Consider the following 27,413-nt stretch of genomic DNA (forward strand, 5'->3'; position numbering starts at 1 on the left):
AGAAGCATGCGTGGGGTGGGTGGAGAAGGATGCTGCTAATAATGAAGAAGAGGGGTATAAGGGGAGAAGGCTCCTCTCCTCTCCCACTTTGCTCCTTTAAAGCAAGCAGGCTCTGCTTTTCTCCCTCCTCCCCGCTCATCCCCGGCTTAGCGAGCTGAAAAACTTTGCTGCTATTTAGCGAGCTGAGTGGGGAGGAGAGAGGGACAGAGAGCCCGCTTGCTTTAAAGGAACCAACCGGACAGGAGCCGCTTACACTCCCCCCCCCTCTCCCGCTTTGCTCCTTTAAAGCAAGCAGGCTCTCTGTCCCTCTCTCCTCCCCACTCAGCGGCTCTTCTCCCGCTTTGCTGTTTGAAAGCGAACCACGGAGGAGGGAAGGAAGGGGAATCATGGATCCTCTGCTCACGACTGCAGCAGATCCCCCCGCCATCTGTAGGCATTCGCTCCATAACACGCACAGACATTTCCCCTTACTTTCTAGGAGGAAAAAAGTGAGTGTTATGGTGCAAAAAATACGGTATCTCATTCTCAGTCCCTTTCGCTTCTTGCGGCTTTCTTTTAAACTGCACTAAAACACAAGACTGGGGCCTTCTCTGCAGTGGCTCCCCGCCTGTGGAATGCTCTCTCCAGGGAAGTTCGCCGGGCGCCTTCATTATACACCTTTAAGCGCCAGGCAAAAACATTCCTTTTTAACCAGGCCTTTGGTTGATTTGATTGACATCCTATGCCCTTTTAAAATGTGGTTTGTTTTTCTTCTTGGGTGTGCGATTGGGTTGTTGTTTTTATTTTGATTATATATATATATATATGTATATGTATGTATTGTGGTTTTATACAGTGGTACTCTTAGGTTATGAACTTAATTCGTTCCGGAGGTCCGTTCTTAACCTGAAACCATTCTTAACCTGAGGCGCACTTTCACTAATGGGGCCTCCCGCTGCCGCTGCGCCGCCGGCACATGATTTTTGTTCTCATCCTGGGGCAAAATTTGTAACCCAAGGTACTACTTCCGGGTTAGCAGAGTTTGTAACCCAAAGTGTTTGTAACATAAGGTACTAGTGTATTTTGATTTTGTGCTGAGGCCTCCAGGTATAGGGCAGTATATAAATTCAATAAATAATAAAAAATTAACAATAAAATTTGCAACCCGTTAGTTACAGGTTCACACAGTGGTCCAAGGACTGCCTTCAGAATATAGGATCTTTTCACAAGTAACAAGTGCTCCACGGCTGCTAGAAAGCTTGACTGCTGCCACGACCGCCATGCATACGTTCAAATGTGATCATAGAAGTCCCTGCAATGGATAACAACCCTCCTCCCAGGGATTTCCATAGCGGGTGGTGGGAGAAAAAGATGGCCACCCCAGGGCAATCATGATCTATTCAACAAGCAGCAGCAACAAACAAGGTTTCATATGTAATTCTGCTTATTTCAGTAGGACCATCTGCCATCCTGGATAGCTTAGCTGCATAAAGCATGGTGTTGATAATACCAAGGTTGCAGGTTCGGTCCCTGTATGGGACAGCTGCCTATTCCTGCATTGCAGGGGGTTGGACTTAGATGATCCTTAGGGTCCCTTCCAACGCTACGATTCTATGAGTCTATGACTTACCGTATTTTTTGCTCTATAAGACTCACTTTTTTCCCTCCTAAAAAGTAAGGGGGAATGTGTGTGCGTCTTATGGAGCGAATGCAGGCTGCGCAGCTATCCCAGAAGCCAGAACAGCAAGAGGGATTGATGCTTTCACTTCGCAGCGATCCCTCTTGCTGTTCTGGCTTCTGAGATTCAGAATATTTTTTTTCTTGTTTTCCTCCTCCAAAAGCTAGGTGCGTCTTGTGGTCTGGTGCGTCTTATAGAGCGAAAAATATGGTGCTTTATTTAGCTTGCCTTACAGCTCATGAATATATCTTTTTTAACGTTCCTCGGAAGTCGAACGGCTTCATTTTTCCCCATTTACTTTGCAGCCAGCCCATTGATCCTCAGTTTTCAAATGTTTGGGAAGCCAAACAGTCTTCTGGAACGGATTACATTTGAAAACAGAGGTTCCACTGTGTGTGTGTGTGTGTTTGTGTGTGTGTAGCATTTTGCATTTAAGAAGTCTTACTAGAGAAGATAGGTTATTTGTGCAGGAACAGTTAAGCTAAAATTGAATAAATCCGATCATATCATTCCCTAAAGGTGTGATTACTAACCTTCCACAACAGCAAGGCTCCCATCAGGAAAGGGCTGAACACAGTCAAGAAGCAATGGACTGAAGTTGGATCAAAACTAGAGACCAAAAATGAAACCAAAACAAACATTATGTATTTTCTGCAAGTAATATGTTCTACTAAGAAACAGGAGGAGTTTTCCCACCCCACCCCTTACAATCAACATTTGAATCATCATGCAGCGACCTTTCAAGTCACACGGCTCCTAGATTTATAGGCTGTCTCTAGTTTTTTACATAACAAGCAAACAGTTCTTGGATGCTACTTATTGCTATAAAGTTTTATTTCTGCAGCACCTTTTGTTTTACGAAATGTTTCCCACCCTCCGTTTGCTTTCACAACAGGTCAGTACTTGGACAGACAAAGAGTTCTTTTAAACAGGCCGCCAAGAGTCAAAAAATAACCTACTGCTCTGTTGGTACTTGCATAGCAACTTTCTGTTGTTGCCTCATGAAGAATATAGATATTTGAAGTAGAGTTTCCCTCTGTATAATAACAACAACAACAACAACAACAACAACAACAACAACAACAACTTATTATTTATACCCCGCCTATCTGGCTGGGCTTCCCCAGCCACTCTGGGCGGCTTCCAAAAAAGTATTAAAATACTGTAATACATCAAACATTAAAAGCTTCCCTAAACAGGGCTGCCTTGAGATGTATTCTAAAAGTCTGGTAGTTGTTGTTCTCTTTGACATCTGGTGGGAGGGTGTTCCACAGGGAGGGCGCCACTACCAAGAAGGCCCTCTGCCTGGTTCCTTGTAACTTGGCTTCTCGCAGTGAGGGAACCGCCAGAAGGCCCTCGGTGCTGGACCTCAGTGTCCGGGTAGAACGATGGGGGTGGAGACGTTCCTTCAGGTATACAGGACCGAGGCCGTTTAGGGCTTTAAAGGTCAGCACCAACACTTTGAATTGTGCTCGGAAACGTACTGGGAGCCAATGTAGGTCTTTCAAGTCTCGGCGGCCGTTCCCAGTCACCAGTCTAGCTGCCGCGTTCTGGATTAGTTGTAGTTTCCGGGTCACCTTCAAAGGCAGCCCCACGTAGAGCGCATTGCAGTAGTCCAAGCGGGAGCTAACCAGAGCATGCACCACTCTGGCGAGGCAGTCCGCAGGCAGATAGGATCTCAGCCTGCGTACCAGATGGAGCTGGTAAACAGCTGCCCTGGACACAGATTTGACCTGTGCCTCCATGGACAGCTGTGAGACCAAAATGACTCCCAGGCTGCGCACCTGGTCCTTCAGGGGCACAGTTACCCCATTCAGGACCAGGGAATCCTCCACACCTGCCCACCTCCTGACACCCCAAAACAGTACTTCTGTCTTGTCAGGATTCAACCTCAATCTGTTAGCTGCCAACCATCCTCCAACCGCCTCCAGACAGTCTGTATCAGGCTACTCATGTGTTAAGATGTGACAGGACGGTGCTACTTGACTGCCAAGAGAAATCCATTATGTAGTGACATAGGACAGGGCCTTCTCTGTTGTGGCACCCCACTTATGGAATTCCCCTTCCAACTTCTCTAGACGTAGTTCACAATAGTTACCTGTTCACAGAAGCTATGTTTCCAGTACCAAAAAAGGCTGTCACTTGGAAGAAGACCTGGGTAGGGCTAAGGAAAACACAACATGCTCCTAATTGAGCAAACGGTCACACTTCTTTCACATGCTAGCAATATAAGCATTCCCAATGACAACTTTGCACCAGAGGTATAAGATAATGGTAAAAATATCCAGAACACACCAAGCTGTGCATGGGAGGTGAGAAGAGAGGAATAACGCTTGCAAATGCCTTGCAAACATTTTTTTGATTAGACATCCAAATAGATGCCTCAATCACAATTAATGGATAGATTAAATATTACCAGCAGCCCATCATTCAGGAAGACAAAGCGCATGTATGTAATAGCCAATTTTATATAGCAACATCTGCTCATGCCTTCCCCCCCCCCATCTTACATTGTGTTAGAGTCACATGGTTTTTAACATGTCAGGTGAACGGTAGCTGAGTAACCAAACTATTCTTAAAGCATAACTGTTCTGATCGATCAGTTTCCATTGTCCAATAGGAAAAGTAGGAAAAGGGGTAGGACTACTCAGATTTTAACAGGGTGAAAGCAGGTCCCATTTGTTTGTTCAACAAGACCTTGTTAGATTCAGCATTCAGGTAACAACTGAAAACTCTACCTGTAGGTGATGTGTACTAAAGCAAATTAAGGGAAACAGGAGTCAGAAAGATCTTTACTGCCTTCTCCTAAATCCCAAGCCTCAGTTTTTAGATGCATATATAAAGACGTCAAGTATATACATCCCTGCAAAGCTTTTAAATTGTTCCCCCACTCTATATATTAATGTAGCTTTCTCACTGTTAGGAAAGCATATCTGCATGGGTAGGAAGACTAAGGCCCGGGGGCCAGATCACCTTCTAAATCCAGCCCGCGGACCGTCCGGGAATCAGCATGTTTTTACATGAGTAGAATGTGTCCTTTTCTTTAAAATGCATCTCTGGGTTATTTGTGGGGCCTGCCTGGTGTTTTTATATGAGTAGAATGTGCCCTTTTATTTAAACTGCATCTCTTGTGGGGCATAGGAATTTGTTCATTTCCCCCCCTCCACAAAATATAGTCTGCCCCCCCCCACAAGGTCTGAAAAAGTTTGCTGACCCCTGCATAACTGCAAATAAAGAAATCCAAAGCATGTACTTCTCAGAAGTGTTTAATGGCCCAATGATATAGTGAGCAAGACTCTTCTTCTGAGATTCATACCTACAATTTCTGTGTAAGACAAGAGGGAGACGAAAGGCACAAAACCACAAAAGTGCCAGTATGCTAAAAATGCAGTATGAATCAACTCGTGGAAAATCAGGTTAACCAAAGGCCAACTCACAAGTCCTAACTGGGAAGCTTCATTACTAAACTTTTCTGGATATTGTTTTAAAATTTGTATTTTAAAAAATGGGCACAGTATATAGGCTCAATGCAGCAACAACAGCATTGTTATGTAAACTTTCATTCCTCATAATAATAATAATAATAAATAATAAATTTTATTTATATCCCACCCTCCCTGGCCAGAGCCGGGCTCAGGGCGGCTAACACCAGTAAAATTACAGTAAAAACATAATGGGGGGGACCAATTTAAAATACAGGTTAAAATGCAATTTAAAATGCAGCCTCATTTTAAAAGTAGCCCACAGATCAAAACCGTAAGGGGAGGGAAACATAAGGGCCAGACTGAGTCCAAACCAAAGGCCAGGTGGAACAGCTCTGTCTTGAAGGCCCTGCGGAAAGGTGTCAAGTCCCACAGGACCCTAGTCTCTTGTAACAGAGCGTTCCACCAAGTTGGGGCCAGTACTGAAAAGGCCCTGGCCCTAGTTGAGACCAATCTAACCACCTTGCGACTTGCGACCTCCAAAATGTTGTCATTTGTGGACCTTAAGGTCCTCCATGGGGAATACCAGGAGAGGCGGGCCCGTAGGTATGTGGGTCCTAGGCCACATGTATGCTTCCTGTCCCATTGACAAGCACTTTGCTTGTAAAATTATCCACCATTCCAAGCCAGGCCCATCCTAAGAAACCAAGATTTTGCTTTTTTAGAGGGGAAGGGAATGAAAATGAAAAGCCAAGCCATCGCATTGCAACCAGGCCTTCACTCAAGGAAGAAAAAGGATATGAAGAAAAAAGATCTCCGGACGTCATCCAAATGAAGTTGTCGGAACTGTGTTAGATCATTAGTGTATGAAAAGCTGAGAGCAGCAAGCTGTAAAAGAGAGAAATCAATGCCACGATGTCAGCTGGTATCCTGTTGATATTAAAGGTATATTTTCCGGGGAGCAAATGAGAATTTAAAGAGTTATTCCTTTAGAGAAGCCCGTGTCTGTTGCTATGAAAGCATCTTCCCCAACAGTTTTATTATACTTTAATGACTCTCAATAAAGTTATCGTTCAAGCAGGATGATCAAGTGGAAATGCTTCTGCTGCCTTAGGTAAGGAAATAACTCCCCAAACTTTCCATTTGCTCTCTTATTTCTTCCTGCTTTTCCCCAAACGTCCTGGAAGGAGACATATTTTCATAATTCAGAAAAAAGGTGATTTTTGCAGCTGAAGCACTCTCCTCTAGTGAGCTACAGCGGGAAGCAACAGAGGTGCCGTATTCGCAGCTGCCGGTTAATTCCTTCCCTCTGGTGCAGTGTTGATTTACGTGGATTGACAGCATAGCACCTAATAACGTCTTATTTCCATTGCTCCCACATTAGAGCACTCAACTAGATAATAGCACTCAGCCAGGTTACTGCAGAGCAAACTGAGCTAGCTCCAGAGAGAGTAAGCATGGTTTGGTTTCTGTCATTCTCCTAGGTGCTAGTTCAGGTGTGGGGAACCTTTGGCCCTCCAGATATCGCTTTGGAAAAAATTCAAAAAACATTTATTCAAAAGTGACAATAAAAGACATTTTCAATCAATATACCTGTACAGTGGTACCTCGGGTTACATACGCTTCAGGTTACATACGCTTCAGGTTACAGACTCCGCTAATCCAGAAATAGCACCTTGGGTTAAAAGCTTTGCTTCAGGATGAGAACAGAAATCGTGTTCCGGCGGCACGGCGGCAGTAGGAGGCGCCATTAGCTTCAGGTTAAGAATAGTTTCAGGTTAAGAACAGACCTCTGGAACGAATTAAGTATTTAACCCGAAGTACCACTGTATTCCCTCCAAAGACACCTCTGTGATGGTGCTGGCATTAAAATACCCTGTTCTGGTCTCCCTTCCCCCCCCCCCGCCTTTTATTGAAGAACAGATATTGCTGAACCACAACTCCCATCATGCTTGCTGGGGCTGATGGGAGTTGTAGTCCAGCAGCATCAGGAGGACCAAAGGCTCTCCACGCTTGCTCTAGTTTCTCGGTGTAGCTGCTAGGGGCTTTGCGCCAGTGGGCTACATTGACTTTTATGGGATCTGCCTGTGCTGTCTTCACCCCTGCAGCCAACCTGAATGCTACATGACCACAGCCTAAAACAGGCATAGGCAAACTCGGCCCTCCAGATGTTTTGGGACTACAACTCCCATCATCCCTGACCACTGGTCCTGTTAGCTAGGGATGATGGGAGTTGTAGTCCCAAAACATCTGGAGGGCCGTGTTTGCCTATGCCTTGCCTAAAACGTGGGTTTAAAATCACTTCCACCCATCAATTTTAAACATATGGTAAGATTTGAGGATTTATGGGTATCAGTTTGCCTAGTGGAAATGGCTGCTGGTACTTGGGATTTTGCATCAACACTCCCTGGTCTATGACCCTTTTGGGCCACCCTAGTTGAGGGAAAAGAGAATCCTTTTTTCTTTTATTTGAGAATAATAATGCCTAGGCAAATAATGCCTAGACAACACACACCAGAAGCAATGAAGTCTAATCAAAGTTAGTGTCCAGTAACTAAATGTCTAAATGAGATTTACCTACGGTGAAAATAAGGGTTACCTTTGGCTTTGGTGAAATGCCGTAACGTTGTAATGCTTCTTGTTCCATATTTATCCACACAAACATCAACAAAGCCAACGCCAGGGGGAAAAGTGCTTCATATCTACGTCAAAATACATTTGAAATTTAAAAAAAGCAACCCAGCCATCAAATTTATTTTTCCTCCAACACCCTTCCATAACAAATGCTACTAGGTTGGGTGTTTGCGTGTGGCAGGACGGTGGTTTGGCAACTTGTTCAACAACTGTGTTGGCCACAGTCAAGCTGAGCTTTCCATATTCACATTACTTGCAGATTGTTCCGATTAATACAGAAAATGCCAAACAGTTGGAAGAAATATTGCCCTTACTTGGCAATTCTCTCCTCATTTGAAATTGTTACCTTCAAGTCGGGTTCTAGTAAACTGGCAAGTACTATTTATCAGCCTCAGAAATTTATCATCACCTTAGAAATTGGCTGTTTTGTTTGAGCTACGTCTTGCGGATGTGGCAAAATTATTTTTAGGGAGAAGTGAACCGAGATGGCCACATTTTGTTGTTCTCAGAAAGCCGGGATGCTTGAAAAATTCAAAATGGCTACTGCCATCAAAGGTGACTGCCTTCTTTTCCACTACAGGGAGCCAATTTCATAGTGGTCAAAAGATGAATGCATTCAGGAAAAAAAACACACACACACTATTACAGAGTGAACCGACTGTTCCTCCAGCAGCCCTTTTTGAGAGCTACTGTATTAAAATACTATGACAAAAGAAAGGGCACTGATTGCAGCTTGCTAAAAATATAAACCTCAGTGTGACATTCCATACAACTCTATTATTACATTTGAAATACTAGGGGAAACTTCTTTTTTTTACATTTGGATTCACCGCCCTTTTCTTTTAGTAATAATATTTCAACCAACCCCCAAGACCCTTTATTTAAAAGCATAGGTTTAAAAGTGGGGGCAGGGATTTCATCTCTTCAAATTTCTGCGTCAAATTCACAAATTTTGGATTGAATTGTTGTTTATCTCCAAATGCTGTTGGAGATCATAAGAAGTGAAAACTGAATGATTCAAACACTTGTTTTTATTTGATCCCCCTGTGCTGATTATTCCTTCCTCTTTTTTACTTTCTGGTTTCTACTGTATTTTGAAATCATAGTGTGTGTGTGTGTGTGTGTGTGTGTGTGTGTGTTAGCTATGTTCTCATGAATCAATGCAATCAAAGGAGCTACCGAAAAATGTTTCAGAGTGTCATACAAATCACTGGCTAAATGTTTACTCCACGATGTCGGCAATGAGATTTAAACACACGCAGCATCTGGAACATTGCGTCCTATTGGTTAAATGCAATGGAAGAACGACAAGAATCTGGCAAAATGAAAATACATGACTTTAAAATTGCTTAGGCAAGAGAAAAGCAAAAAAAAATATATGCTGGAAATTCATTTATAAAGTAGAGAGAGAATTACCCTGTACTAAGCAGAAGGTATGTTGACATCAGGGAAAGAAATATGCTCAGCAACCTCGGGAAGAGAAATGTGGGGCTTAGCAGTGGCACTACCAAGGACGAAGCTGCAATAAACACAATATCGTCTGTCAACACCAACATATTTGAATACCCCCCTCAATGACTCTCAAAGCTTGGGAGCAATGTACCACTTGTGTAGTTTGCATTCACATTCCTAGAAGCTAGGGTGCAGGAAAAGGGTTTCTTTCCTCACCCTTTGAATTGAAAGCAGTGGAATATCCACCACACAGCAAAAACAAAACAAAAAAAAACCCATCTGCTACAACAATTCTGAATTTACCCCATGAAAAGAGGTGGCCAAGTTTGGATACAACTTTTTTCATGGGATTTTGCACCACTCATCCAATAGCCTTATATTGTTGTTTGTTGTTTAGTCGTGTCCGACTCTTCGTGACCCCATGGACCAGAGCACACCAGGCCCTCCTGTCCTCCACTGCCTCCCACAGTTTGGTCAAACTCATGCTGGTAGCTTCGAGAACACTGTCCAACCATCTCGTCCTCTGTCATCCCCTTCTCCTTGTGCCCTCAATCTTTCCCAACATCAGGGTCTTTTCCAGGGAGTCTTCTCTTCTCATGAGGTGGCCAAAGTATTGGAGCCTCAGCTTCACGATCTGTCCTTCAAGTGAGCACTCAGGGCTGATTTCCTTCAGAATGGATTGATTTGATCTTCCTGCAGTCCATGGGACTCTCAAGAGTCTTCTCCAGCACCATAATTCAAAAGCATCAATTACCAGGCTCAATCGTGCTTATTTGGAGAATTGAAGTAAGTATGGCCTGAGTTGTTTCTCTTGAAGGAGTACTTTGGTGCTGGAATGACTATGTACATATGACTGGGGCCCAAGCTGGAATGTAGGGAGAAACAGCTTGAAAGGTAAAAGGTAAAGGACCCCTGGACAGTTAAGTCCAGTCAAAGGCAACTATGGAGTTGCGGCACTCATCTCGCTTTCAGGCTGAGGGAGCCGGCGTTTGTCCACAGACAGCTTTCCGGGTCATGTGGCCAGCATGACTAAATGGCTTCTGGTGCAACGGAACACCATGACAGAAACCAGAGCACACAGAAACCCTGTTTACCTTCCCGCCACAGTGGTACCTATTTATCTACTTGCACTGGCATGCTTTCAAACTGCTAAGTTGTAGAGAGAAACAGCTTGAAAGACCTAGAACAGAGCCTTCCAAACTTTTCATACTGGTGACACACTTTTTAGACATGCATCATTTCGCGACACAGCAATTCAGTTTTACTAGCAAACCGGATGTTAAACTAAGCCCTTTCCAGCCCCGGGAGGAATGCAGGGAGCATTCGCACGATACACCTATACACTGCAGCCAACACACTTTCGTGACACACAGTTTGGAAAGCTCTGACCTAGAGGCTGGAAGAAGCCTGCCTTATTGCAAGAGGCACCGAGCAAAATATCAACTGGAAGAAGAGAACAAAAAGCATTCCTCCAGTTCCAGTTTTCGCAGCATCAACGCTATGCATCTGAACTCCACAATAGTTAATGATGCATTTCATTAACGCCAGGCTGAGCTATTAATCTCCAAACCACAGTCCAATTCTAAATCAATATCGCTCATGTGAGCTTGAAGAGGGTGCTGATATTCTCTTTGTCTTTTTTTTGTAGGATGGTGCTTATGGATACTTCTATTTATGTATAATCACAGAACATTACCTTTCTGGAACCAGCTGCTGCCAGTCAAGGACATGTCCCTTCAGGTTAAATTCTTAAACAGCAGGAAATGCGTGTCTATATACATATCTTTACATGCCAGACCAGGATAATCCCAGTTAAGGAAAGTAGTGCTTACCTAATGTTGTCCAGCTAATAATCTGATTTGTTGTAGGCAGGCCTTGTTTGTTGTGAAGACTACTGCGAGTACTGTTCACGATGTAAGTTGACAGTGCCAGACTGAGAAACTAATAAAGGAAAGGAAAGGGAGCAATTAATCTGGGTGGTTCCACTATTCTGCAAAGACACCAAAACTTAAGTGTATAAACCAAAACCGACAAAAAGAGAGGAAACGGAAGCAGATTTGGCACTTTTAGCTAGACAAAGCACCCATGTTTAAAGGGCAAGACACTTGTACAGCTCTCCCACTGTGCACATGTGTTTAAATGGCTGGGGTTCCCGATGCCCCCATGAAGAACGAAATAGTATGTAACCCATCATGCCCTGCCATGTGTATATATTATGGAGAACTCTGGTCCTGTAAATGAGCATGTACAACTGACAGCTTCACAGAGATATTTGTCATTGAAATGCACAGTAGGATTCAAGATGTGATGTGCGAATCTGCACTTGCCCTACACGACTTAAGTTCTTGATCTGAGTAGGGCAGATACGACTGGCTATGCCATTTAACCAGCAGGGAAAAAATAGCCTCTACCAGTATAAAGGAGCAGTGGGACACATGTGCACAGTCACAACAGCTTTTCTATAAGCTTTGTAGCATGCTGGCTCCTACAAGGACACATTTTCTGCATCTCCTGCTCCCTTAGGGGATGGGATAATTGTCAGGAGCTCATCCTACACTTGAGTAGGACCATGGCAGAGACACATGCCCGACTGGCATGTTCTCTCCCTCCTGGTCTATCGTTCGGGAGCTTCAAAAGCGTTCTTCAGCCCAAACATCACAGCGACTGATGCCAACAGACATTGGCACACTTAGGGATCCGCAGAGTCTTCGCAGCTTGCGTATCAGACCTCAGCAACTCAGCATTTTGGCTAATCTACCTTATTTACATATAAATACACACGGAGCACTGCAACATGGCTCCCTCTCTCTCTAGCTTCAGACAGCAAAGAGAAAAAGAACAAAGGACAATAGTCCAGCTTCACGGAACACAGTAACAAAAACATCTTGTCTCCGTCACTTCCCGCTCTGTGGAGTCAAAACATACACTGTCATGTGATAGACAAAAATCCCATGACTGCAATCATGGAGCAGGAATTCTAACATCAATAGCCCTGTGGTAGAGCAATGGTTTGCATGCAAAAGGTCCCATCCCCAACACCTGCAGCTAAAAAAAATGATTAGGTAGCAGGTGATGGCAAAGACCAGAGACCCTCAAGGGTTCCTACCACTCAGTGCAAACTGCACTGGGCTCCATGATCTGGACTAATTCAGCACCCTAAGAAGCATCATTGGGGAAATGGTGCAGATCGGACCACAGTGTCGCAGGTAACTGTTGCTTTGCCCACAGTGATGCTGGAGTTGGGAGCCAGGCTATTTGCATCCTCTTGCTGGCATCAATTCCCCCAACTCCATCTCTATACGAGCTCGGTAGCTCATATGGAGGCAGTCAGGTTATTTGTTCTGAACTGCTTATGCAGTTACTGTGGTTTTACATGACACCGGAAAACCCTCAGCACAATCTCAATTTAGCTTTCTGCAGAATTGGCTTGTAGGATGTCTCCCTCTCCCCAAAGGTTCTTGGTTCTTAACTTATACTATTCAGAATCTATCCTTTCACTTTGTCAGACTGGTTTTCTTTGCTTGGAAAAAATATATACAGTAGTTTCAATGCCATGTAGCAACAGTGCTCTTTTGCAAAAATGTTCAGTAATACTGTTCAGGATTATGGGAAAAGCTTGCCAAGTAGCCTGGGCACAGCAAGAAAAGTTAAGAACTACATAAAAAAAATCTAAAAATGCAGAAGCTCTAGGAACCACATACTGCTTAAGATATTTCAATTGGTCATGTTTTCTTGGAGGCATTAAGTATTGTATAACCCCATTATGTTTTGGATGCCACCGTAAAGTATTCAGCAACTCCCAGAGCAAACTGTTGATTCATACTTGCATAACTGCATTTCACACTTGATTTCACCTAGGCAGAATAAATAGGGAAACGAAACAAACTTTTGGAGGAAGGCTTTCAACAAAGTTTATTTAAGAGCTAGACCTGTCAATAGGAGTCCATTTCCAAGCTTACAGGGTTACAGATTAGAGAGGTAATTAGAGTAGATCACAAAGCAGCAGATATCTGGCACAGGTTTCTATGCTGGTTTAAGGAAACGTTGCCTGGCGTGCCGTCATGTGACAATCCACAGAGAGGGCATTAAGCAATATATGCTGGGCTCTTTTTCCTGCCCTACACAACAACAGCTTAGACTTCGGACTTGAAAATTAATTTAATGCAAACCTTTTCCCCACAACAGCCAGTAAAGGCACTAGCCAGAGTCATCCTGCCGTTCCACTTTATGTTTGTCTATCAATCAAGTTTTATTACAGAGGAACTGAAGTTATTTCCAGCTTCGTCCTTACTTTGCAGCTGGATGGCTGTAAAGGGTAGAGCAGCAAGCCTATGTGGGGCACATTTGCCTGTTCACTGGAGTCTATAGGGAACTGAAACCGGTGATACTGAACTGTTTGGAGTGGATAAGACAAGGCACACCAAAAGGGCCTCTCCAAATTGGGTGTGTGGGCAGTAAAACAGCAAATTTAATTCTATACAAACAAGCGTGAGATAAAACTGCCTGTATTGTAATGCCCTTACACAAATCAGGGCTTTTAAGTACAGAGAGGAAACAAGTAAGAAGGGACAAGATAAAGGTGTATCTAATATATGAAGTGGACAGAGTGAAGTACCGTATTTTTCGCTCCATAAGGCGCACCGGGCCATAAGGCACACCTGGTTTTTAGAGGGGCAAATCAAGGGGAAAAAATCTTACTTCCCCCCTCAGCCCCAAAGAGTGAAGAAGCCAAGACAGCGAGCGGGATCCATCCCGCTGGCTGTTTTGGCTTCCTCTTTAGCCGCGCGCAACCTCTCTGGCAAAGAGAGGCTGCGCGCGGCTATGGCAATACCCCCACCTCCCGCAAAAGCCCACAGGAGCCGCGCACCCTTTAAGGAGCGCGCGGCTCCTGTGGGCTTTTCTACGAGGAGGGAGAAGGGACTGACTGGCCGCGTCAGTCCCTTCTCCCTCCTGAGGAAAAGCCCGCAGGAGCCGCGCGGAGCTTGTGTGCAGCTTTTGTGGGCTTTCACTGCCTGCCTCCCCCCTGCATTCGCTCCATAAGATGCACACACATTTCCCCTTACTTTTTAGGAGAGGAAAAGTGTGTCTTATGGAGCGAAAAATACGGTATTTCTTCCTGTCTCATAATACTAGAACTGAGGGAGATCAGATGAAGTTTGTAGTAATGGGATGCTGGAAGATTCAAGACAGGAGAAAAAAGAAAGCACTTTCTGCTCCCTATGGAATTCACTCCGCAACGAAAGAGTCATCTTTTAGCAGGATTATTGCAATAACCTGCAGTTTCACAACAGTGTATATTTAAAGTTGATGAATAAAAGAATAAGTTAATTTAGAATATGCAGGGAATGTAAAAAATAAATAAAAATTAAGGAACCGAAGAAAGAGGAAGTCAAGTTTTGAAATGTTAGGATTGTAAAACTATCTAAATGTATATAACTGAAAATCATAAATAATTCTTTTTTTAAAAAAAAACCTCGTCTTTTGTATCACTCAATAAAACAAATATTTCTAAGCAGTTGTCATTGAAACAACAGAAGTACAACAATGTCATTCAATAATCCTAAAAAATAGGACCAAACAGAACAAAACCTATCTCTAATGAAGTTGTAACTTTAGTTTCTATTGTACACTGTTAAATGATTTTATTCATTTTGCTTTTTTAATAATAATAATTATTTTATTATTTATACCCCGACCACCTGGCTTGGTTTTTTACTTTCCCCCCCATTGTTTTTTACCAAACATTTAAATTTATTTGCAGGGGAGGAGATCCACATAGAGATTTTATTTACAGTTAAGCAGTAAAGAAAATTTACAAAATACAGTGGTACCTCTACTTACGTTCACCTCCGGTTGCGTATCCTTCGGGATACGTATGTGGCAAACCCGGGAGTATTTTTCCAGGTTTTGCTGCACGCACATGCGCAGAAGCGCACATGCGCTAGCACAGAAGCGGTCCCTCCTGTTGCGGAAACCTCTGGATCCGACCAAAACTCCGGAATGGATCCCGTCCGCAACCGGAGGCACCACTGTAAATATAAGCTATAGATTACAAATAAAACTGAGCAGTGTACACAACAGAGAACTAAGAGTCAGAGTCCAGGAAAGCTCGGGTAAATGTATAAGTCTTCAAGAGGCATTTAAAGGCCATTACGATCTCTTCCTCACAAATTACCCAATGGAGGGAATTCCAGATGGTGGGTCTGTGATGTCACCAAGCATCAGCCAACAAAGCCCTTCCCAAATATTTTGAATCAATTTTCTATTTTGCTCATTTCTATAAAAGTTGCACACAACAGCAGCCACCATGCTTGCTTTCTTTTGTTCCATCTTCACAGCAACAGAGCTGTTCATTATAAGGAATTCCCAATAAACGCCCTCAAGTACAGCAGAAGGAAATCAGTTAAATCTAGTTTTAGAAAATAGCAGCTAATATTTGGGAACAGGCAAATATTTAAAGGGAGGCTGGAAGAATCCAGTAATAAAATGAAGGCTTCACTAGGCCTTTTTCTTACATGGCAGACCTCACCCATAACAGCCGATAAGGAGAGGAAGAAGTCAATACGAAGAGTTTACTAGGCTAGATACATTTAAATATGTAACACAAAAAAATGTACCCAGGCAATTCCAACCTGGAAGGCATCTGTACTCAGTTGTTCCCAAACATGTTTATTCAGCAACAGCACAAAAAGATGGAAGCTGGGGTGGATCTGTTTGCACTGCAAACATAAAGAGCAACATTAAATTTGTCTTTTCCATTATGAAAATGTACTATACACACTGAGGGTGGGGTGGGAATGCTGTGTGGAAGCCAAAACAGTCCTGTTTTAGGCTGATCAAGGCTGCTCTTACAACAGTATTTGTGTTCTATGTTGGTACCAACAAAAAAAAACCTCGTTTGCCATTTTATTGGGATCTCTCTTTCTTTCTTTCTTTCTTTCTTTCTTTCTTTCTTTCTTTCTTTCTTAAGGAATATACTTGAGTAGCTTTGCAGAGCCCTTCAAGAGACATAGGTGTTGTGAGTGAAAAAATGAAACAAAATGTAGAATATGAAGTAGTATGATTTTGTGCAGCCTGATTAATGCAAATAACTGAATAAATGTCTATTTATTTGGCTTCACAGAAACGGCTTGGTAGTCGTGTTTCGAGCTCATTCAAGAACCCAGGAAAATGGCATAGGATTAATGTTTAAGTTAGACGTAATTATCTCTGCAGAATTTGAATTTTTCACAGTTTCCAAATACCAAAGCTAACTAAATTGCCTTGGGGTTGTGGGGAGGGAAGTCAACAGCTCACAAATGTTTTTACTTCTTTCAGCAAACGTAGGACCACTTTGCACATGACATACTAGATAGGGGTGTTTCTAGAACATTCCAAAAAGGAGTGCCAACTTGGCCCCGCGACAGTGGGTTCCTGGGGCCATGGGTGCCATGCAGCGTGCATAAGCCTGGCACGAAAATCTGTGGGTGCCCGGCTCCTACATGGGGAATTTTGTGGGTGCTCAGGCACCCAGGGAGCAGTTGGCACCTATGCCCCAAGATGTTTTGAATGTTCATTTAAACAGTGAATAAACGTTTACAAGTGTATCTGCCACACAAGTACATGTGCCCCTCAAGCAGCTCTTGATTTTGTTTGGCAGCAATAACGTAAAAAATTCCTGATAGCTTGCTACTACTGAGCAGTGTGTGAAATGGCCTTGATGGGGAGATAAACAGAGGCAGCTTCCCTTCTCATTCACAACTAAAGCCTGCTGTCATGGCTGTCCAGCTCATCATATTCCTTCATTCCTTGGGAGTGTTAACCTCATACACCATACTGTCAGCTGAGGGAGCTCTTTAAAGGTTCTTAATGCAAAAAACACGATAAGGAGAGCCTTCGCACCTGAGAACTTCCAGATAATTTAGCCAAAGCCAGACCCCAATTTGACTGAGGCTTTACACTACAATGGACTCAGTTTAGCATTTAGCCAAGGCATGCATCAAACAGCAAAAAGATAAGGCTAAACAGTTTATATTAGCTAAACTGAATATGGATTTGCAAACATTAATCCTGAGGGTAGGACTGCTTTCCTTTGAAAGGTTATACAACTTAATCACAATTCTCTTATAGGAAGTTATTGACTCCTAATTTAGGGTCCTTATTTACTGTAGCCAAATAAAATTCCCCCGGAGATGGCTTGGTTGGAAACCTATTTGGATTCTTTGTGGGCGTCATTTGAACTGTTTTCATTCCTGGAGGTTTGCTTTGTGGCAAAGCCAGCATGCCAAATCAGTCTGAGCAAACTCTGGTCACGAGGAGAGAGGAAAACGGGGGGGGGGGGAGCAAGGATAAAGCGAAGTATTTCAAAGAAAGTTAAAAGGTGACTTTCATTACAAGGTTGTGGCAAATTACATGGTTGCAATCTGTTTTGCTTTTTATCTTAATCAGTTCAGCTCCTTAATTCTTCCATCAATACCACATTTACAGTGACATCTAGTGGCAACGCAGAACATGCTTTGGGGAGAAATTAAAACTCTTGCCGAGAACTACTATGTTTTGGAAAATTATATTTAGTACCTATTAGAGCCAGCCTACAGCATATTTTCTTTTTACATGTACACTGGGTAGCAATAATTAATGTGCAGTCCACTGTAACTGGAACATTTTCAACCCTGTGATGAGCCACGCTTCAAAATTTTCTAACAGAATTCATGGGAAATATGTTGACAATAGCTCCGATTTATGCATAATCTCCAACTGGAAATAATTAAATATTTCTAACAGAGCACCTTTCCTAAGTGCTTAAGTGCTTCACACACATTGTCGCAGTAATCTTACAGCATCAGTGTTAAGGTATAAGCCAGTCTTCTTATTTTCATATTATAGATGGGTGTGATAAAAGGGAAGTATAGCTCTGGGATTTTTTCCAGAGCAGAAGGGATGATGCTTTCTGCCAGTACATCAAGATAACTGAAGGACTCGCTTTACTCCAGCAAGTGAATCAGGAAATAACAATGCTTTTATATCTGCATGGGACAGATTAGCAGAAGTAAAAAAAAAAAAGGGGGGGGAGAAAATAAGCAAATAGAGGCTGGGTGCTCCCTTCCTTTTTTTTGATGGGGTTTCTACTTCAAGCTAGCAGTTTAAATATTAATTTTTCTTTGCAAGATGGTTTGCATTTTTAATTAAACACTAAAGTTTCCATCTCGTCTGGCTGAACTTTTGCTAAAGCTCAGTGTAATTCACAAATTGAGCCCGTGCAGTCAGAAACAAGCACCGTCAAGTTCAATGGCACTTAATTCCAGATAAGTGCAGGATGGCAGGCATACTGATGCTGAGAATTTTGGTGTTTTGCTATTTATTTATCGGATTTCTAGAGCATCCTTCTTCGCACAGTGAACTCAGGCCAGTTTCCAACATGCTACATTCAGTATAAAGTAATAAAACACAATAGAAAACCAACCATTTAAAAATTACAGCAGCACAGGGGGCAGGGGAAACAACAGTATCAACTAATTTAGCCCATCCACACCTTCAGGGAGAGGGAATTTCATAGTCGAGGCACCACAGCAGAAAAGGCCCTCTCTCATATCACTGCAAAGTGGGCTGAGCCTATTGGCATGGCGAGAAAAAGAGTGTCCCAGTGTGTAACACTGGGTTGTACACAATTCATAGATCTACAGTGGATAGGGCCTGATATATTAGTGGGACAGTTTCTCCTCTATTCCCCAGCATGCTTGCACAATTTTATGGGTATCTTCTTTTACATTTTAGAGGTCGCGCATACTTAAGACATAAGAGGGGAGTTCTTTGAGTCTACTAAGAAAAGAAAAAAAGAAATTTAAGAGAAAGTGGATATGTGTATATTCTCACGGAGGAAGTTTCAATGGCATCTCATGCCTAAGCAAAAACAGTAGGTTTACATTCTGAAATGACCTGGTTTCATAACACACAACAGATACTCAGAAAATATACCCTCTATATAATGATGAAGCTTAACCTATTTTGACAAAGTGGTTTGGGGCCATAAGCCAAGGATGTTCTTTATCTCCCCCCCCCCCACAGTGCCAGCCCTGCACGGCCATCTTTGTCCTGAATTCTTGGCACGAAGGACAAAGAGGAAATATTTTAAGTTTTTTACAAAACGAGCAGACACGAGAAAAATTGGTGGAAGGAAAGAGGAGTGCATTGGTTTTATTTATGATCTGTGCGAGTAACTTTGAAAAGTTTTGTTTGCGCGTCCCTCCGACAAGCATTTTCAATGCGGCTTTGAAATATATCCCGGGTAAGTAATAGTAACGGAAACCAATTTACCCGCGCCCCAAAATCATGGAACTGTTAGGCTTATTCTGAGCCAATTCGAGTTAGGGCACGGCAAGGTCTGACTGTTCCTCCAGCACCACCCCCACCCCTGGTGAGCTTCAAGATACCTCCCCAATACAAATGCCTAACTCCACCTTCATGAACGCTTGAAGGTCCAACTGTTGCTGCATCTCCTGCTCCAGAAGTTAAGATCCCTGGCTTCCTTCTGCAGCGGCACCAGAACTGTTTTGCTTCTCTGTACAATTGCCCAGGAAAGGGCTGCATGTAATAATCTAAAGACGCTTCCTGGAGATTTTTTATTATTACCGTATTTTTCACTCTATAGGACGCACCCAACCAGAGGACGCACCTTGTTTTAGAGGGGGAGAACAAGAAAAAAAATTCTCCCCATCTCTGCTCAGCGCCCCTTCAATGAAGCGGCAGGAGAAACAGAGCCCCTTCCATTCCTCCTCCCGCTTGGCTGAAGGGGTGCTGCGCAGGTCTCCCTCTCTGCTCAAGCCAGGGGAGTCTTGCTCTCCCGGCTTCAGCAAAAGGAACCTGAAGCCTCCGGAGCGCAGCAAGAGTTCCCGCTCTCCAGGCTTCAACGAAAGCAACGCGTAGCCTCCAGAGCGCGGAGGGAGCGCTCCCTCTGCGCTTTGGAGGCTTCGCGTTGCTATCGCTGAAGCCAAACAGCCTGCATTCACTCCATAGGATGCACACACACTTCACCTTAATTTTTGGAGGGGGGAAGTGCGTCCTATAGAGCGAAAAATACGGTATTTTTAAAAGCCGCTTTTACCCACACGGTCACAACGAGCTGAACAGCTATTCCACACAGCTTTGAAACATTTTTACAAAACCCCGAGAAGAAGGATGGCAATCAGCCGTCAGACTATCACAAAAGCACGTGCAAGATACTGTCAGACCCATGCATGGGTTGGTTCCTATAGATGTGGACTATTCCACCTATTAATAGCACACAGAGGGAACAAACCACAACCGCTGACCTAGTGTTAAATGCAGACTAGGAGATCATGGTTTGGGTGTAGCAGAGAAATGGACCAAAAATGTGAATTCATGGTTTGTCATGATGCAGGCTCCCTTCACTCAACAGCAAGTTCCCAAAATGAATCGGTTACACAGAGATCCTCCTTTGTAAACGTGGAGCGTTCTAGCATTCGCAACAGATTAGAGAAACACATTTGGAGCTCTGCTTGCTCCTTGGAGGTGCTGCGTTGTGGCCAATCATTACAAGTGCCTTAAGAAATATCAAATCAGTGGGGAAACTTGTGGTAAAAAGTAAGCTGACCCAGAAGAATACGCAGAACTGAATTTTTTTTTATAGTGACTGCATAAATGAAAGCTACACTTCTCAATAATTCATGTTTACAGAAGTCACTGACCTGAAAGAGGTATATTGTGAGTTCTTTACAAGGTATGTGTTTCTTTTTCTGTTTCCAGAGGCATGTCACCAGGTAAGATGAAGCCAGCAACAGAATCAGCAATCCTGCTGTGGTTCTGTAAAATATAAGACATTTGTGAGGTTGTGTGGTTTTTTTTAAGACTATATAGCTTTAGGAATTATTTTCATGAAGTTGAAATCATGTTACTGAAGGGCAACTACACAACACGCATAAAACATTAATCTAAGCTTTTGGGAACTAGGAGGAAGACACAGTCAAGACGTTTTGACTATGTCCTCCTTCCTTTTCACAAGACTCTGTTTCACCATAACTTCACAATTTCCCGTAAAAAGCCACTAACTTGGTAATTTACAGAGGAAGAATTACCTCCCAGTAACTAAGCAAGGAAGTTGTATAAACATTGGTTCCTTTCTCAGTGAATGACTGCCTCTCCTAACTCTACCAGGCCCCAAGTCCACTTGCGGGCCCTTCGGACCCTCTGTTTGCAGAGAAGAGCCTGCAAACCATGTCACCAATACTGTGATTGCAGGCCTCTAACTTCTGTTCTTCGCCTCTGCTCCCAGGACCCAGAAGGCAGTCCCCAACAATGTTGTTTCAGTGGCTTTCCCTCTTCATGGCAGGGAAGCAGAGAAAGGAGGAAAGGTCTCCATAGAGCTCATAGCTCTATAACTAGTAGGAGCTATTAGAAATATCTAACTCTATTCTGAAAGAAGACTGAAATGAGGATAGGATTTCCCCCAAGGAAGGATACATTTATAGAGAGAAACCACTCTAGGATGCCTTTCTCCAGCAAAGAGGAGAGCAGTGCTCCAAAAATGAAGTTTTCAATAACAAACCTCATTGAAAAAAACAAAAAACCCATGCATTTCCTCCACAATTACCTTATTTAAATTCTGGAATTCAACAATAGCGGCGATACGCTTTCAATAACATAATCCCCACCCAATGAAAACGAAATCTGTGCATGCCAGAGGAGGCTCGGAATAATTTTATTTGTGCTCTTACACTAGAGAGAAATTTGGCTTTCTTCCTACAACAGGCATCAAGGGGAAGACTGCCAGAAGCAAACACGACAGAATCCAGCTTAGCACGATGGTCTACAGCAATGAAAAGAAACACCAAATAAATGAGTCACGTGTGCAAATAAAACTAATTACGGGAACTGAAATACGAAGTGGAAACAGCAGAGATCAGGTGAGGTCATGTCAAAATTGCCATTTGGAGGTCTCCGAATCCTCAATAAAAACATGCCTGCACCAAATGCAACCTTCTGCCTCACATGTCATTTAAGAGTTATCCTTCGCACTCTTAAATGTTTCTCGGTGGCCCGGGACCTCCAAGATGTTTTTGTTTGAAGGCCATAAGGTCCTCCGTGGGACATACCAGGAGAGGTGGTCCCGTAGGTACGAGGGTCCTAGGCCGTATAGGGCTTTAAAGGTTAAAACCAGCACCTTAAACTTGAAATTAGAGAAGCCTTTCAACCCCATTCTCAAGAACGTACTTAAAGCTCTGTGACATTAAAGCAGAAAGGGACTTAGGAGCCACATGGATTTTGTGTAATGACCAGCTGGCTGCTATGAGAATTGCGCAACTTTTAAGAATTGGTGCCTGAAATTGCTTGTTTTTCTCCATCCTCATTCTCCCCACCCCCACCACCTCCATCCTCATTTTCCCCACCACTTTTGGATCATGGCTTTTCGATTGCAAGCCTGAGGGAAAGGACAGTCTCTTGTTTTTTGGATCTATAAGCCACCCTGGGATGCTTTTCGGCTGAAGAGTGGGGTAAAAATATCTTAAATTAGTAAAAGAATCAGAATCTCTCTGCACATCAAATACCTTTGCTTGGTTCCACTGCTGAGTAACCAATGGCCACGTGGAAAAGATAATTAGGCCAAAACTGAGGGAGGAGCGATAGAAAAATGAGAAAACCTAGATTTAGAAATGGAATGGAGGTAGAGGAGAGAAATACAGACATGTTAGCAAGACTGACATTCTCCTCAAACAAATAATATCCCAAATAATATCTTCTTAGCCCAGTTTTAATTTCTCAAAACATTTCCTTTATTCATCCTTTTCATTACAGTTTAAATGTATGATTTGTTGTTTTTTTTAAAAAAAAGGTTTCCAATGAAGTAATGGAAGCCAATTAATGAAAATCAATAATTAGGTGTATCACTTACTAATATTTCAATTCCCAGGACGCCAACGAGTAAGAATCCAGCAAACTGAGCTGGCTGAAAGTTCACGAAAGACGCAACCAGTCTCTGAATAACTGGGTATCTGTAGGAAAAGATTACATTAGACAATTATTATTTTTTATCATATCAGAAAGTACATAAAGATTGTCTCCTAAGAAGGACCCTCAATGCCTATGAACTGGAAACAGCAGTTTCCAGTGCAACATGAAACGAGAGAATAACTATTTATCGACATGACTTGAATTATCTACTTTGGGCTAGTTCAAATTTTGTGTGGCACAAGTTTCTGCTTCGTATACATCAGTGTACAAGACAGTGAACTTAGAAAGACTAAAGACATCATATGTAGCCTGAATCAGAGGGGTGCCTTCAGTAGCTAAAGAGCAGAATTAAATTCTGCAGACTTTCCTATCCCTCACTCAAGAGTCCAGACACAACACTTCCTTCATCCTCTCCCGCTACACATAGTTCAAATGCCCAGTTTGCCCTTTCCCTCAACTATTCCACGAAGGCAGAATACCAAACGAAACGAAATGTTGGCACTTCTGACAATGAACTGCTACTCTGTCCGCAATCAATACATATTGTACTAGCCTACAGAATGTGGTTCACTGCACAGCAGGAGCCACACACAAAAAACAACCATAAGTAACAATGCCAATGAAATTTTATTGCATAGAGTCTACAGAACAATTTACCCAATCAAAAATTTAAAAAGCACACATCAGATAATTTGCTGCTCAGAAAGTAGGGGATCGTGTTATTCAACTACCTTTCTGCCATAATGAAAACACTTGCTCATCAGTAGCATAATCACGCTTTTATTTTTGTGTGGATGGTACATGAATATTGCAAGATTTTAACTTTTCCTGCGCAGGTTTTCAAGTTGAGAGTGAGGGACTACGGACTTGCTAGTGTGCATTAACTTGAAGTGATTGAAAGCTTTAGTGAATGTAGAATTTGGGTGGGTACTGTATGACTGAAAGTTGTATCACACGAGTTCTGATGTTTTATCTGTCCCCCCCCCCCTTTGCTTTATATGCCATATGATTTAATTTTGTTGTTTGATTTCCTTGGTACATCATTTTGCAATATTTCTTAGGAGCAGAATTATACTTGAAATAAATAGATATCAGGCCACTTTAGAAGGTATTACTCATCAGTTCCAAAGCTTTCTTTGCCTTTTTGCTTCCTCTTGATCAACTTCAAATGCAGCCATACAGATTCCCTACCTCCCACCCCTCCTTTTTAAAAACTTACTCTTTCAAAACTGCGTACCATATCGGGACTGGTAACAGACAATATATGTAATAAGTCCAAGGCAAGCTTTGAATGAGCAGGAAAATGGCGATTAATACCCCGACAGCGAGAAACGTATACTGGAAAAGACAACCGGCTCCCTGAAAATAAAACAGATACTTGTAAAATATTACTTTAACACTGCAAATATTTTATTTTAATGTTTCAGATTAAACTACTGCAAACTGTTTGCCAGCTTTTGCAATGCAAGGCAGACAAAGCAAAATTTCAACAAGCTGTTGACAAGCGGATTAGTTTACAGAAAGCCCAAATCGAAAAGTTCTTAGGATGGAACTAAAAAGGTAAAGGGGCCCCTGACCATTAGGTCCAGTCATGACCGACTCTGGGGTTGCGGCGCTCATCTCACTTTATTGGCCAAGGGAGCCGGCATACAGCTTCCGGGTCATGTGGCCACATGACTAAGCCACTTCTGGCGAACCAGAGCAGCGCATGGAAACGCCGTTTACCTTCCCGCCGGAGTGGTACCTATTTATCTACATGCGCTTTGATGTGCTTTCGAACTACTAGGTTGGCAGGAGCAGGGACCGAGCAACGGGAGCTCACCCCGTCGCGGGGATTCAAACCGCCAACCTTCTGATCGGCAAGTCCTAGGCTCTGTGATTTAACCCACGTCCCAGGATGGAACTAGATACTATAATAAAAGGGGGGGTCCATGTTGAATTAGCCAACCCTGTAACACATAATGAAATGAAATGCCATTGTGTCCTGACATCTCCAAGCCACTCCTCCTGCATCATCAGCAACCACTGACGATACAGAACAGAACTGGGGGAAACAGTTGCCACGTTCAGTTGTAAACTCTTGCCTCAAAGCATAGTGAGGGAAATTATTCTGTGAACACACTGTGTACTCGTGTACACAGCTCAAGCATCCTGTGCTTTGCTCCTGGCCTTCCTGCAGCAGAAAAACAAACCTCGGCTTCGTGCTCGAGGTTTGTTGAGAAGAAGCAGACCACAGGTTTTGGTTCAGATGTAATTGCTAAGCAGGCCGCAACTTGTGGTTTTGTTTTGCTGCTCAAGGAAGGCAGGAGCCAAGCGAGGAGGACTTGAGCTACATGCATCAGCACACAGCTTGCTCACAGGCTAATCTGCCTAGCTATGCTTTCCAATCAGTGTTACAATCCAACAGTGCCACTGTGATAACAAAGGGACGCTGGCAAGTTTCACTTATATACCCTACAGAGGAGGCGAACTCTATATAAGATTGCCATTTTCAGAAGTGTTCTTGTCTTGCAATGTCTGGTTCCATCTTTACAGGAGCAAGAGTATTGTGTATTGTGCACACGGAGCTCTGCTCTCTGAAAGGCCTACCCTGATCATTTCTGTAGAAGAAGCAAGAATCTATCTGACATATAACACTTTCCTCGACAAAATTCATGGGACAGACCAAATATACAGCTTTGTGGGATCATGATCAGAGAGAGGGAGTTGGGGGGGGAGAGAGAATGAATTCCTTCTCTTTGAACAAATTAATTTTTAGTAGTTATTCTGGCAGTGCACTTGTAAATCAAAACATTCCACAAATCACAAAAACAGCATCTTTGAAAATAACTTTAAGGAAACTCAGGTTTCTAAAAAACATTTCTTCCAGCAAGGATTTATATCACTGAAGATTCAAATCTGCCTAAATGAGAATACAGTCGTACCTTGGAAGTTGAATGGAATCCGTTCCAGAAGTCCGTTCGACTTCCAAAATGTTCGAAAACCAAATTGTGGCTTCTGATCGGCTGTAGGAAGTTCCTGCAGCCAATCAGAAGCTGCGGAAGCCCTGTCAGACATTTGGGTTCCAAAAGAACATCCGCAAACCCAAACAATCACTTCCAGGTTGCGGCATTCGGGAGCCAAAACGTCCAAGTTCCAGGAAGTTCAACAACCCAGGTATGACTGTATATACCAATAATATGGGAATTTCTTATGCTGATTTGAAAAACAATGCTAGGCAGATACAAACAGGCACAATATATATGAGGAAAGAGCACAGAAAAATCCAGCGTCTACCTTTTACTATCTCTAATGTTATCCTAGGCAGGCATAGGCAAACTCGGCCCTCCAGATGTTTTCGGACTACAACTCCCATCATCCCTAGCTAACAGGACCAGTGGTCAGAGATGATGGGAGTTGTAGTCCCAAAACATCTGGAGGGCTGAGTTTGCCTATGCCTGTCCTAGGAAATTTCCTATATATGTACATATTATTCCCCCTGCCGAACAATGCAGATTTTAAAAAAAAGACACTTGTTTGTGAAATTGCATCCATATACATCCAGGAATATAAACCCTACCAGGATTCATCTGTGGGGAAATGAAGGCATACACATTTTCTAAGGAATAAGTGTAGCTTGGTGGTTAGAGTGTCAGGCGAAGACTGGGGAGACCACAGTTCGAATCTCCCATTCATTCCATAAAGTGCACGAGGTGATCTTTGGCCAATGACCACATCTTAGCCTAACCTACCTAACAGGGCTGTTGTGAGGATAAAAACAGGGAAGCCACATATTCTACCTCGAGTTCTTTGAAAGAAAGATCGGATATAATTACAAGTAGTGAGAAGTGGGATGGCACCATTTTTAAAAAATCCAATTTGCTCTTGTGAGCTCCAAGGGATACGAACCCCATTGTTTAAAAAGCAATTCGAACATTTTAAACAATTTACTCTCAGATGCTTAAAAATATTTAGAGATGTAATATGTAATACTCTCAAACACCTCTGGAAATTCAGAGCTCTAAAATTACATTTTTAAATATTCTTCAGAATCGTACGGGGAGAGGATATTTGAGACCAAACACAAGATATGAAACATTTTGTCTCTAAGTATTCTTTGAATTATTTAGAATAATTAATCAGCCCAGCTTATATCATCTTACACTGTACTTTGCAAAAGGTCAAGGCTCTGCTCACATGAATTTATTGGGAAATGCTAAGAAAACAGCGATCTTCATTCGTGTCACCAAACAAAGCAAATCCTTTCACAAGGTTTTCAGAGGTTTAATTTTTCCACAGCATAACGTCTTTGCTCTCAGTTCATC

At 42.8% G+C, this 27,413-nt stretch overlaps 1 protein-coding gene across 1 annotated transcript in view; it reads right to left on the reverse strand.

Annotated features, from left to right (window-relative positions):
• The window catches only part of PIGN (phosphatidylinositol glycan anchor biosynthesis class N), a 95,992-nt gene that overhangs the window by 19,098 nt on the left and 49,481 nt on the right, over positions 1-27,413 (reverse strand). The window contains exons 16-26 of the mRNA XM_081206730.1: positions 24,329-24,468; positions 23,051-23,150; positions 22,707-22,799; positions 21,876-21,967; positions 20,850-20,964; positions 10,998-11,106; positions 9,130-9,232; positions 7,679-7,781; positions 5,881-5,967; positions 3,756-3,811; positions 2,191-2,266 (exon numbers count right to left, since the gene is read on the reverse strand). Coding sequence (XP_081062856.1) covers positions 2,191-2,266; positions 3,756-3,811; positions 5,881-5,967; positions 7,679-7,781; positions 9,130-9,232; positions 10,998-11,106; positions 20,850-20,964; positions 21,876-21,967; positions 22,707-22,799; positions 23,051-23,150; positions 24,329-24,468 — 1,074 coding nt within the window. The remainder of the gene's footprint in view (positions 1-2,190; positions 2,267-3,755; positions 3,812-5,880; positions 5,968-7,678; positions 7,782-9,129; positions 9,233-10,997; positions 11,107-20,849; positions 20,965-21,875; positions 21,968-22,706; positions 22,800-23,050; positions 23,151-24,328; positions 24,469-27,413) is intronic.

Source organism: Podarcis bocagei (assembly GCF_964188305.1).
Source record: "Podarcis bocagei genome assembly, chromosome: 8".
Taxonomy (NCBI): Eukaryota; Metazoa; Chordata; class Lepidosauria; order Squamata; family Lacertidae; genus Podarcis; species Podarcis bocagei.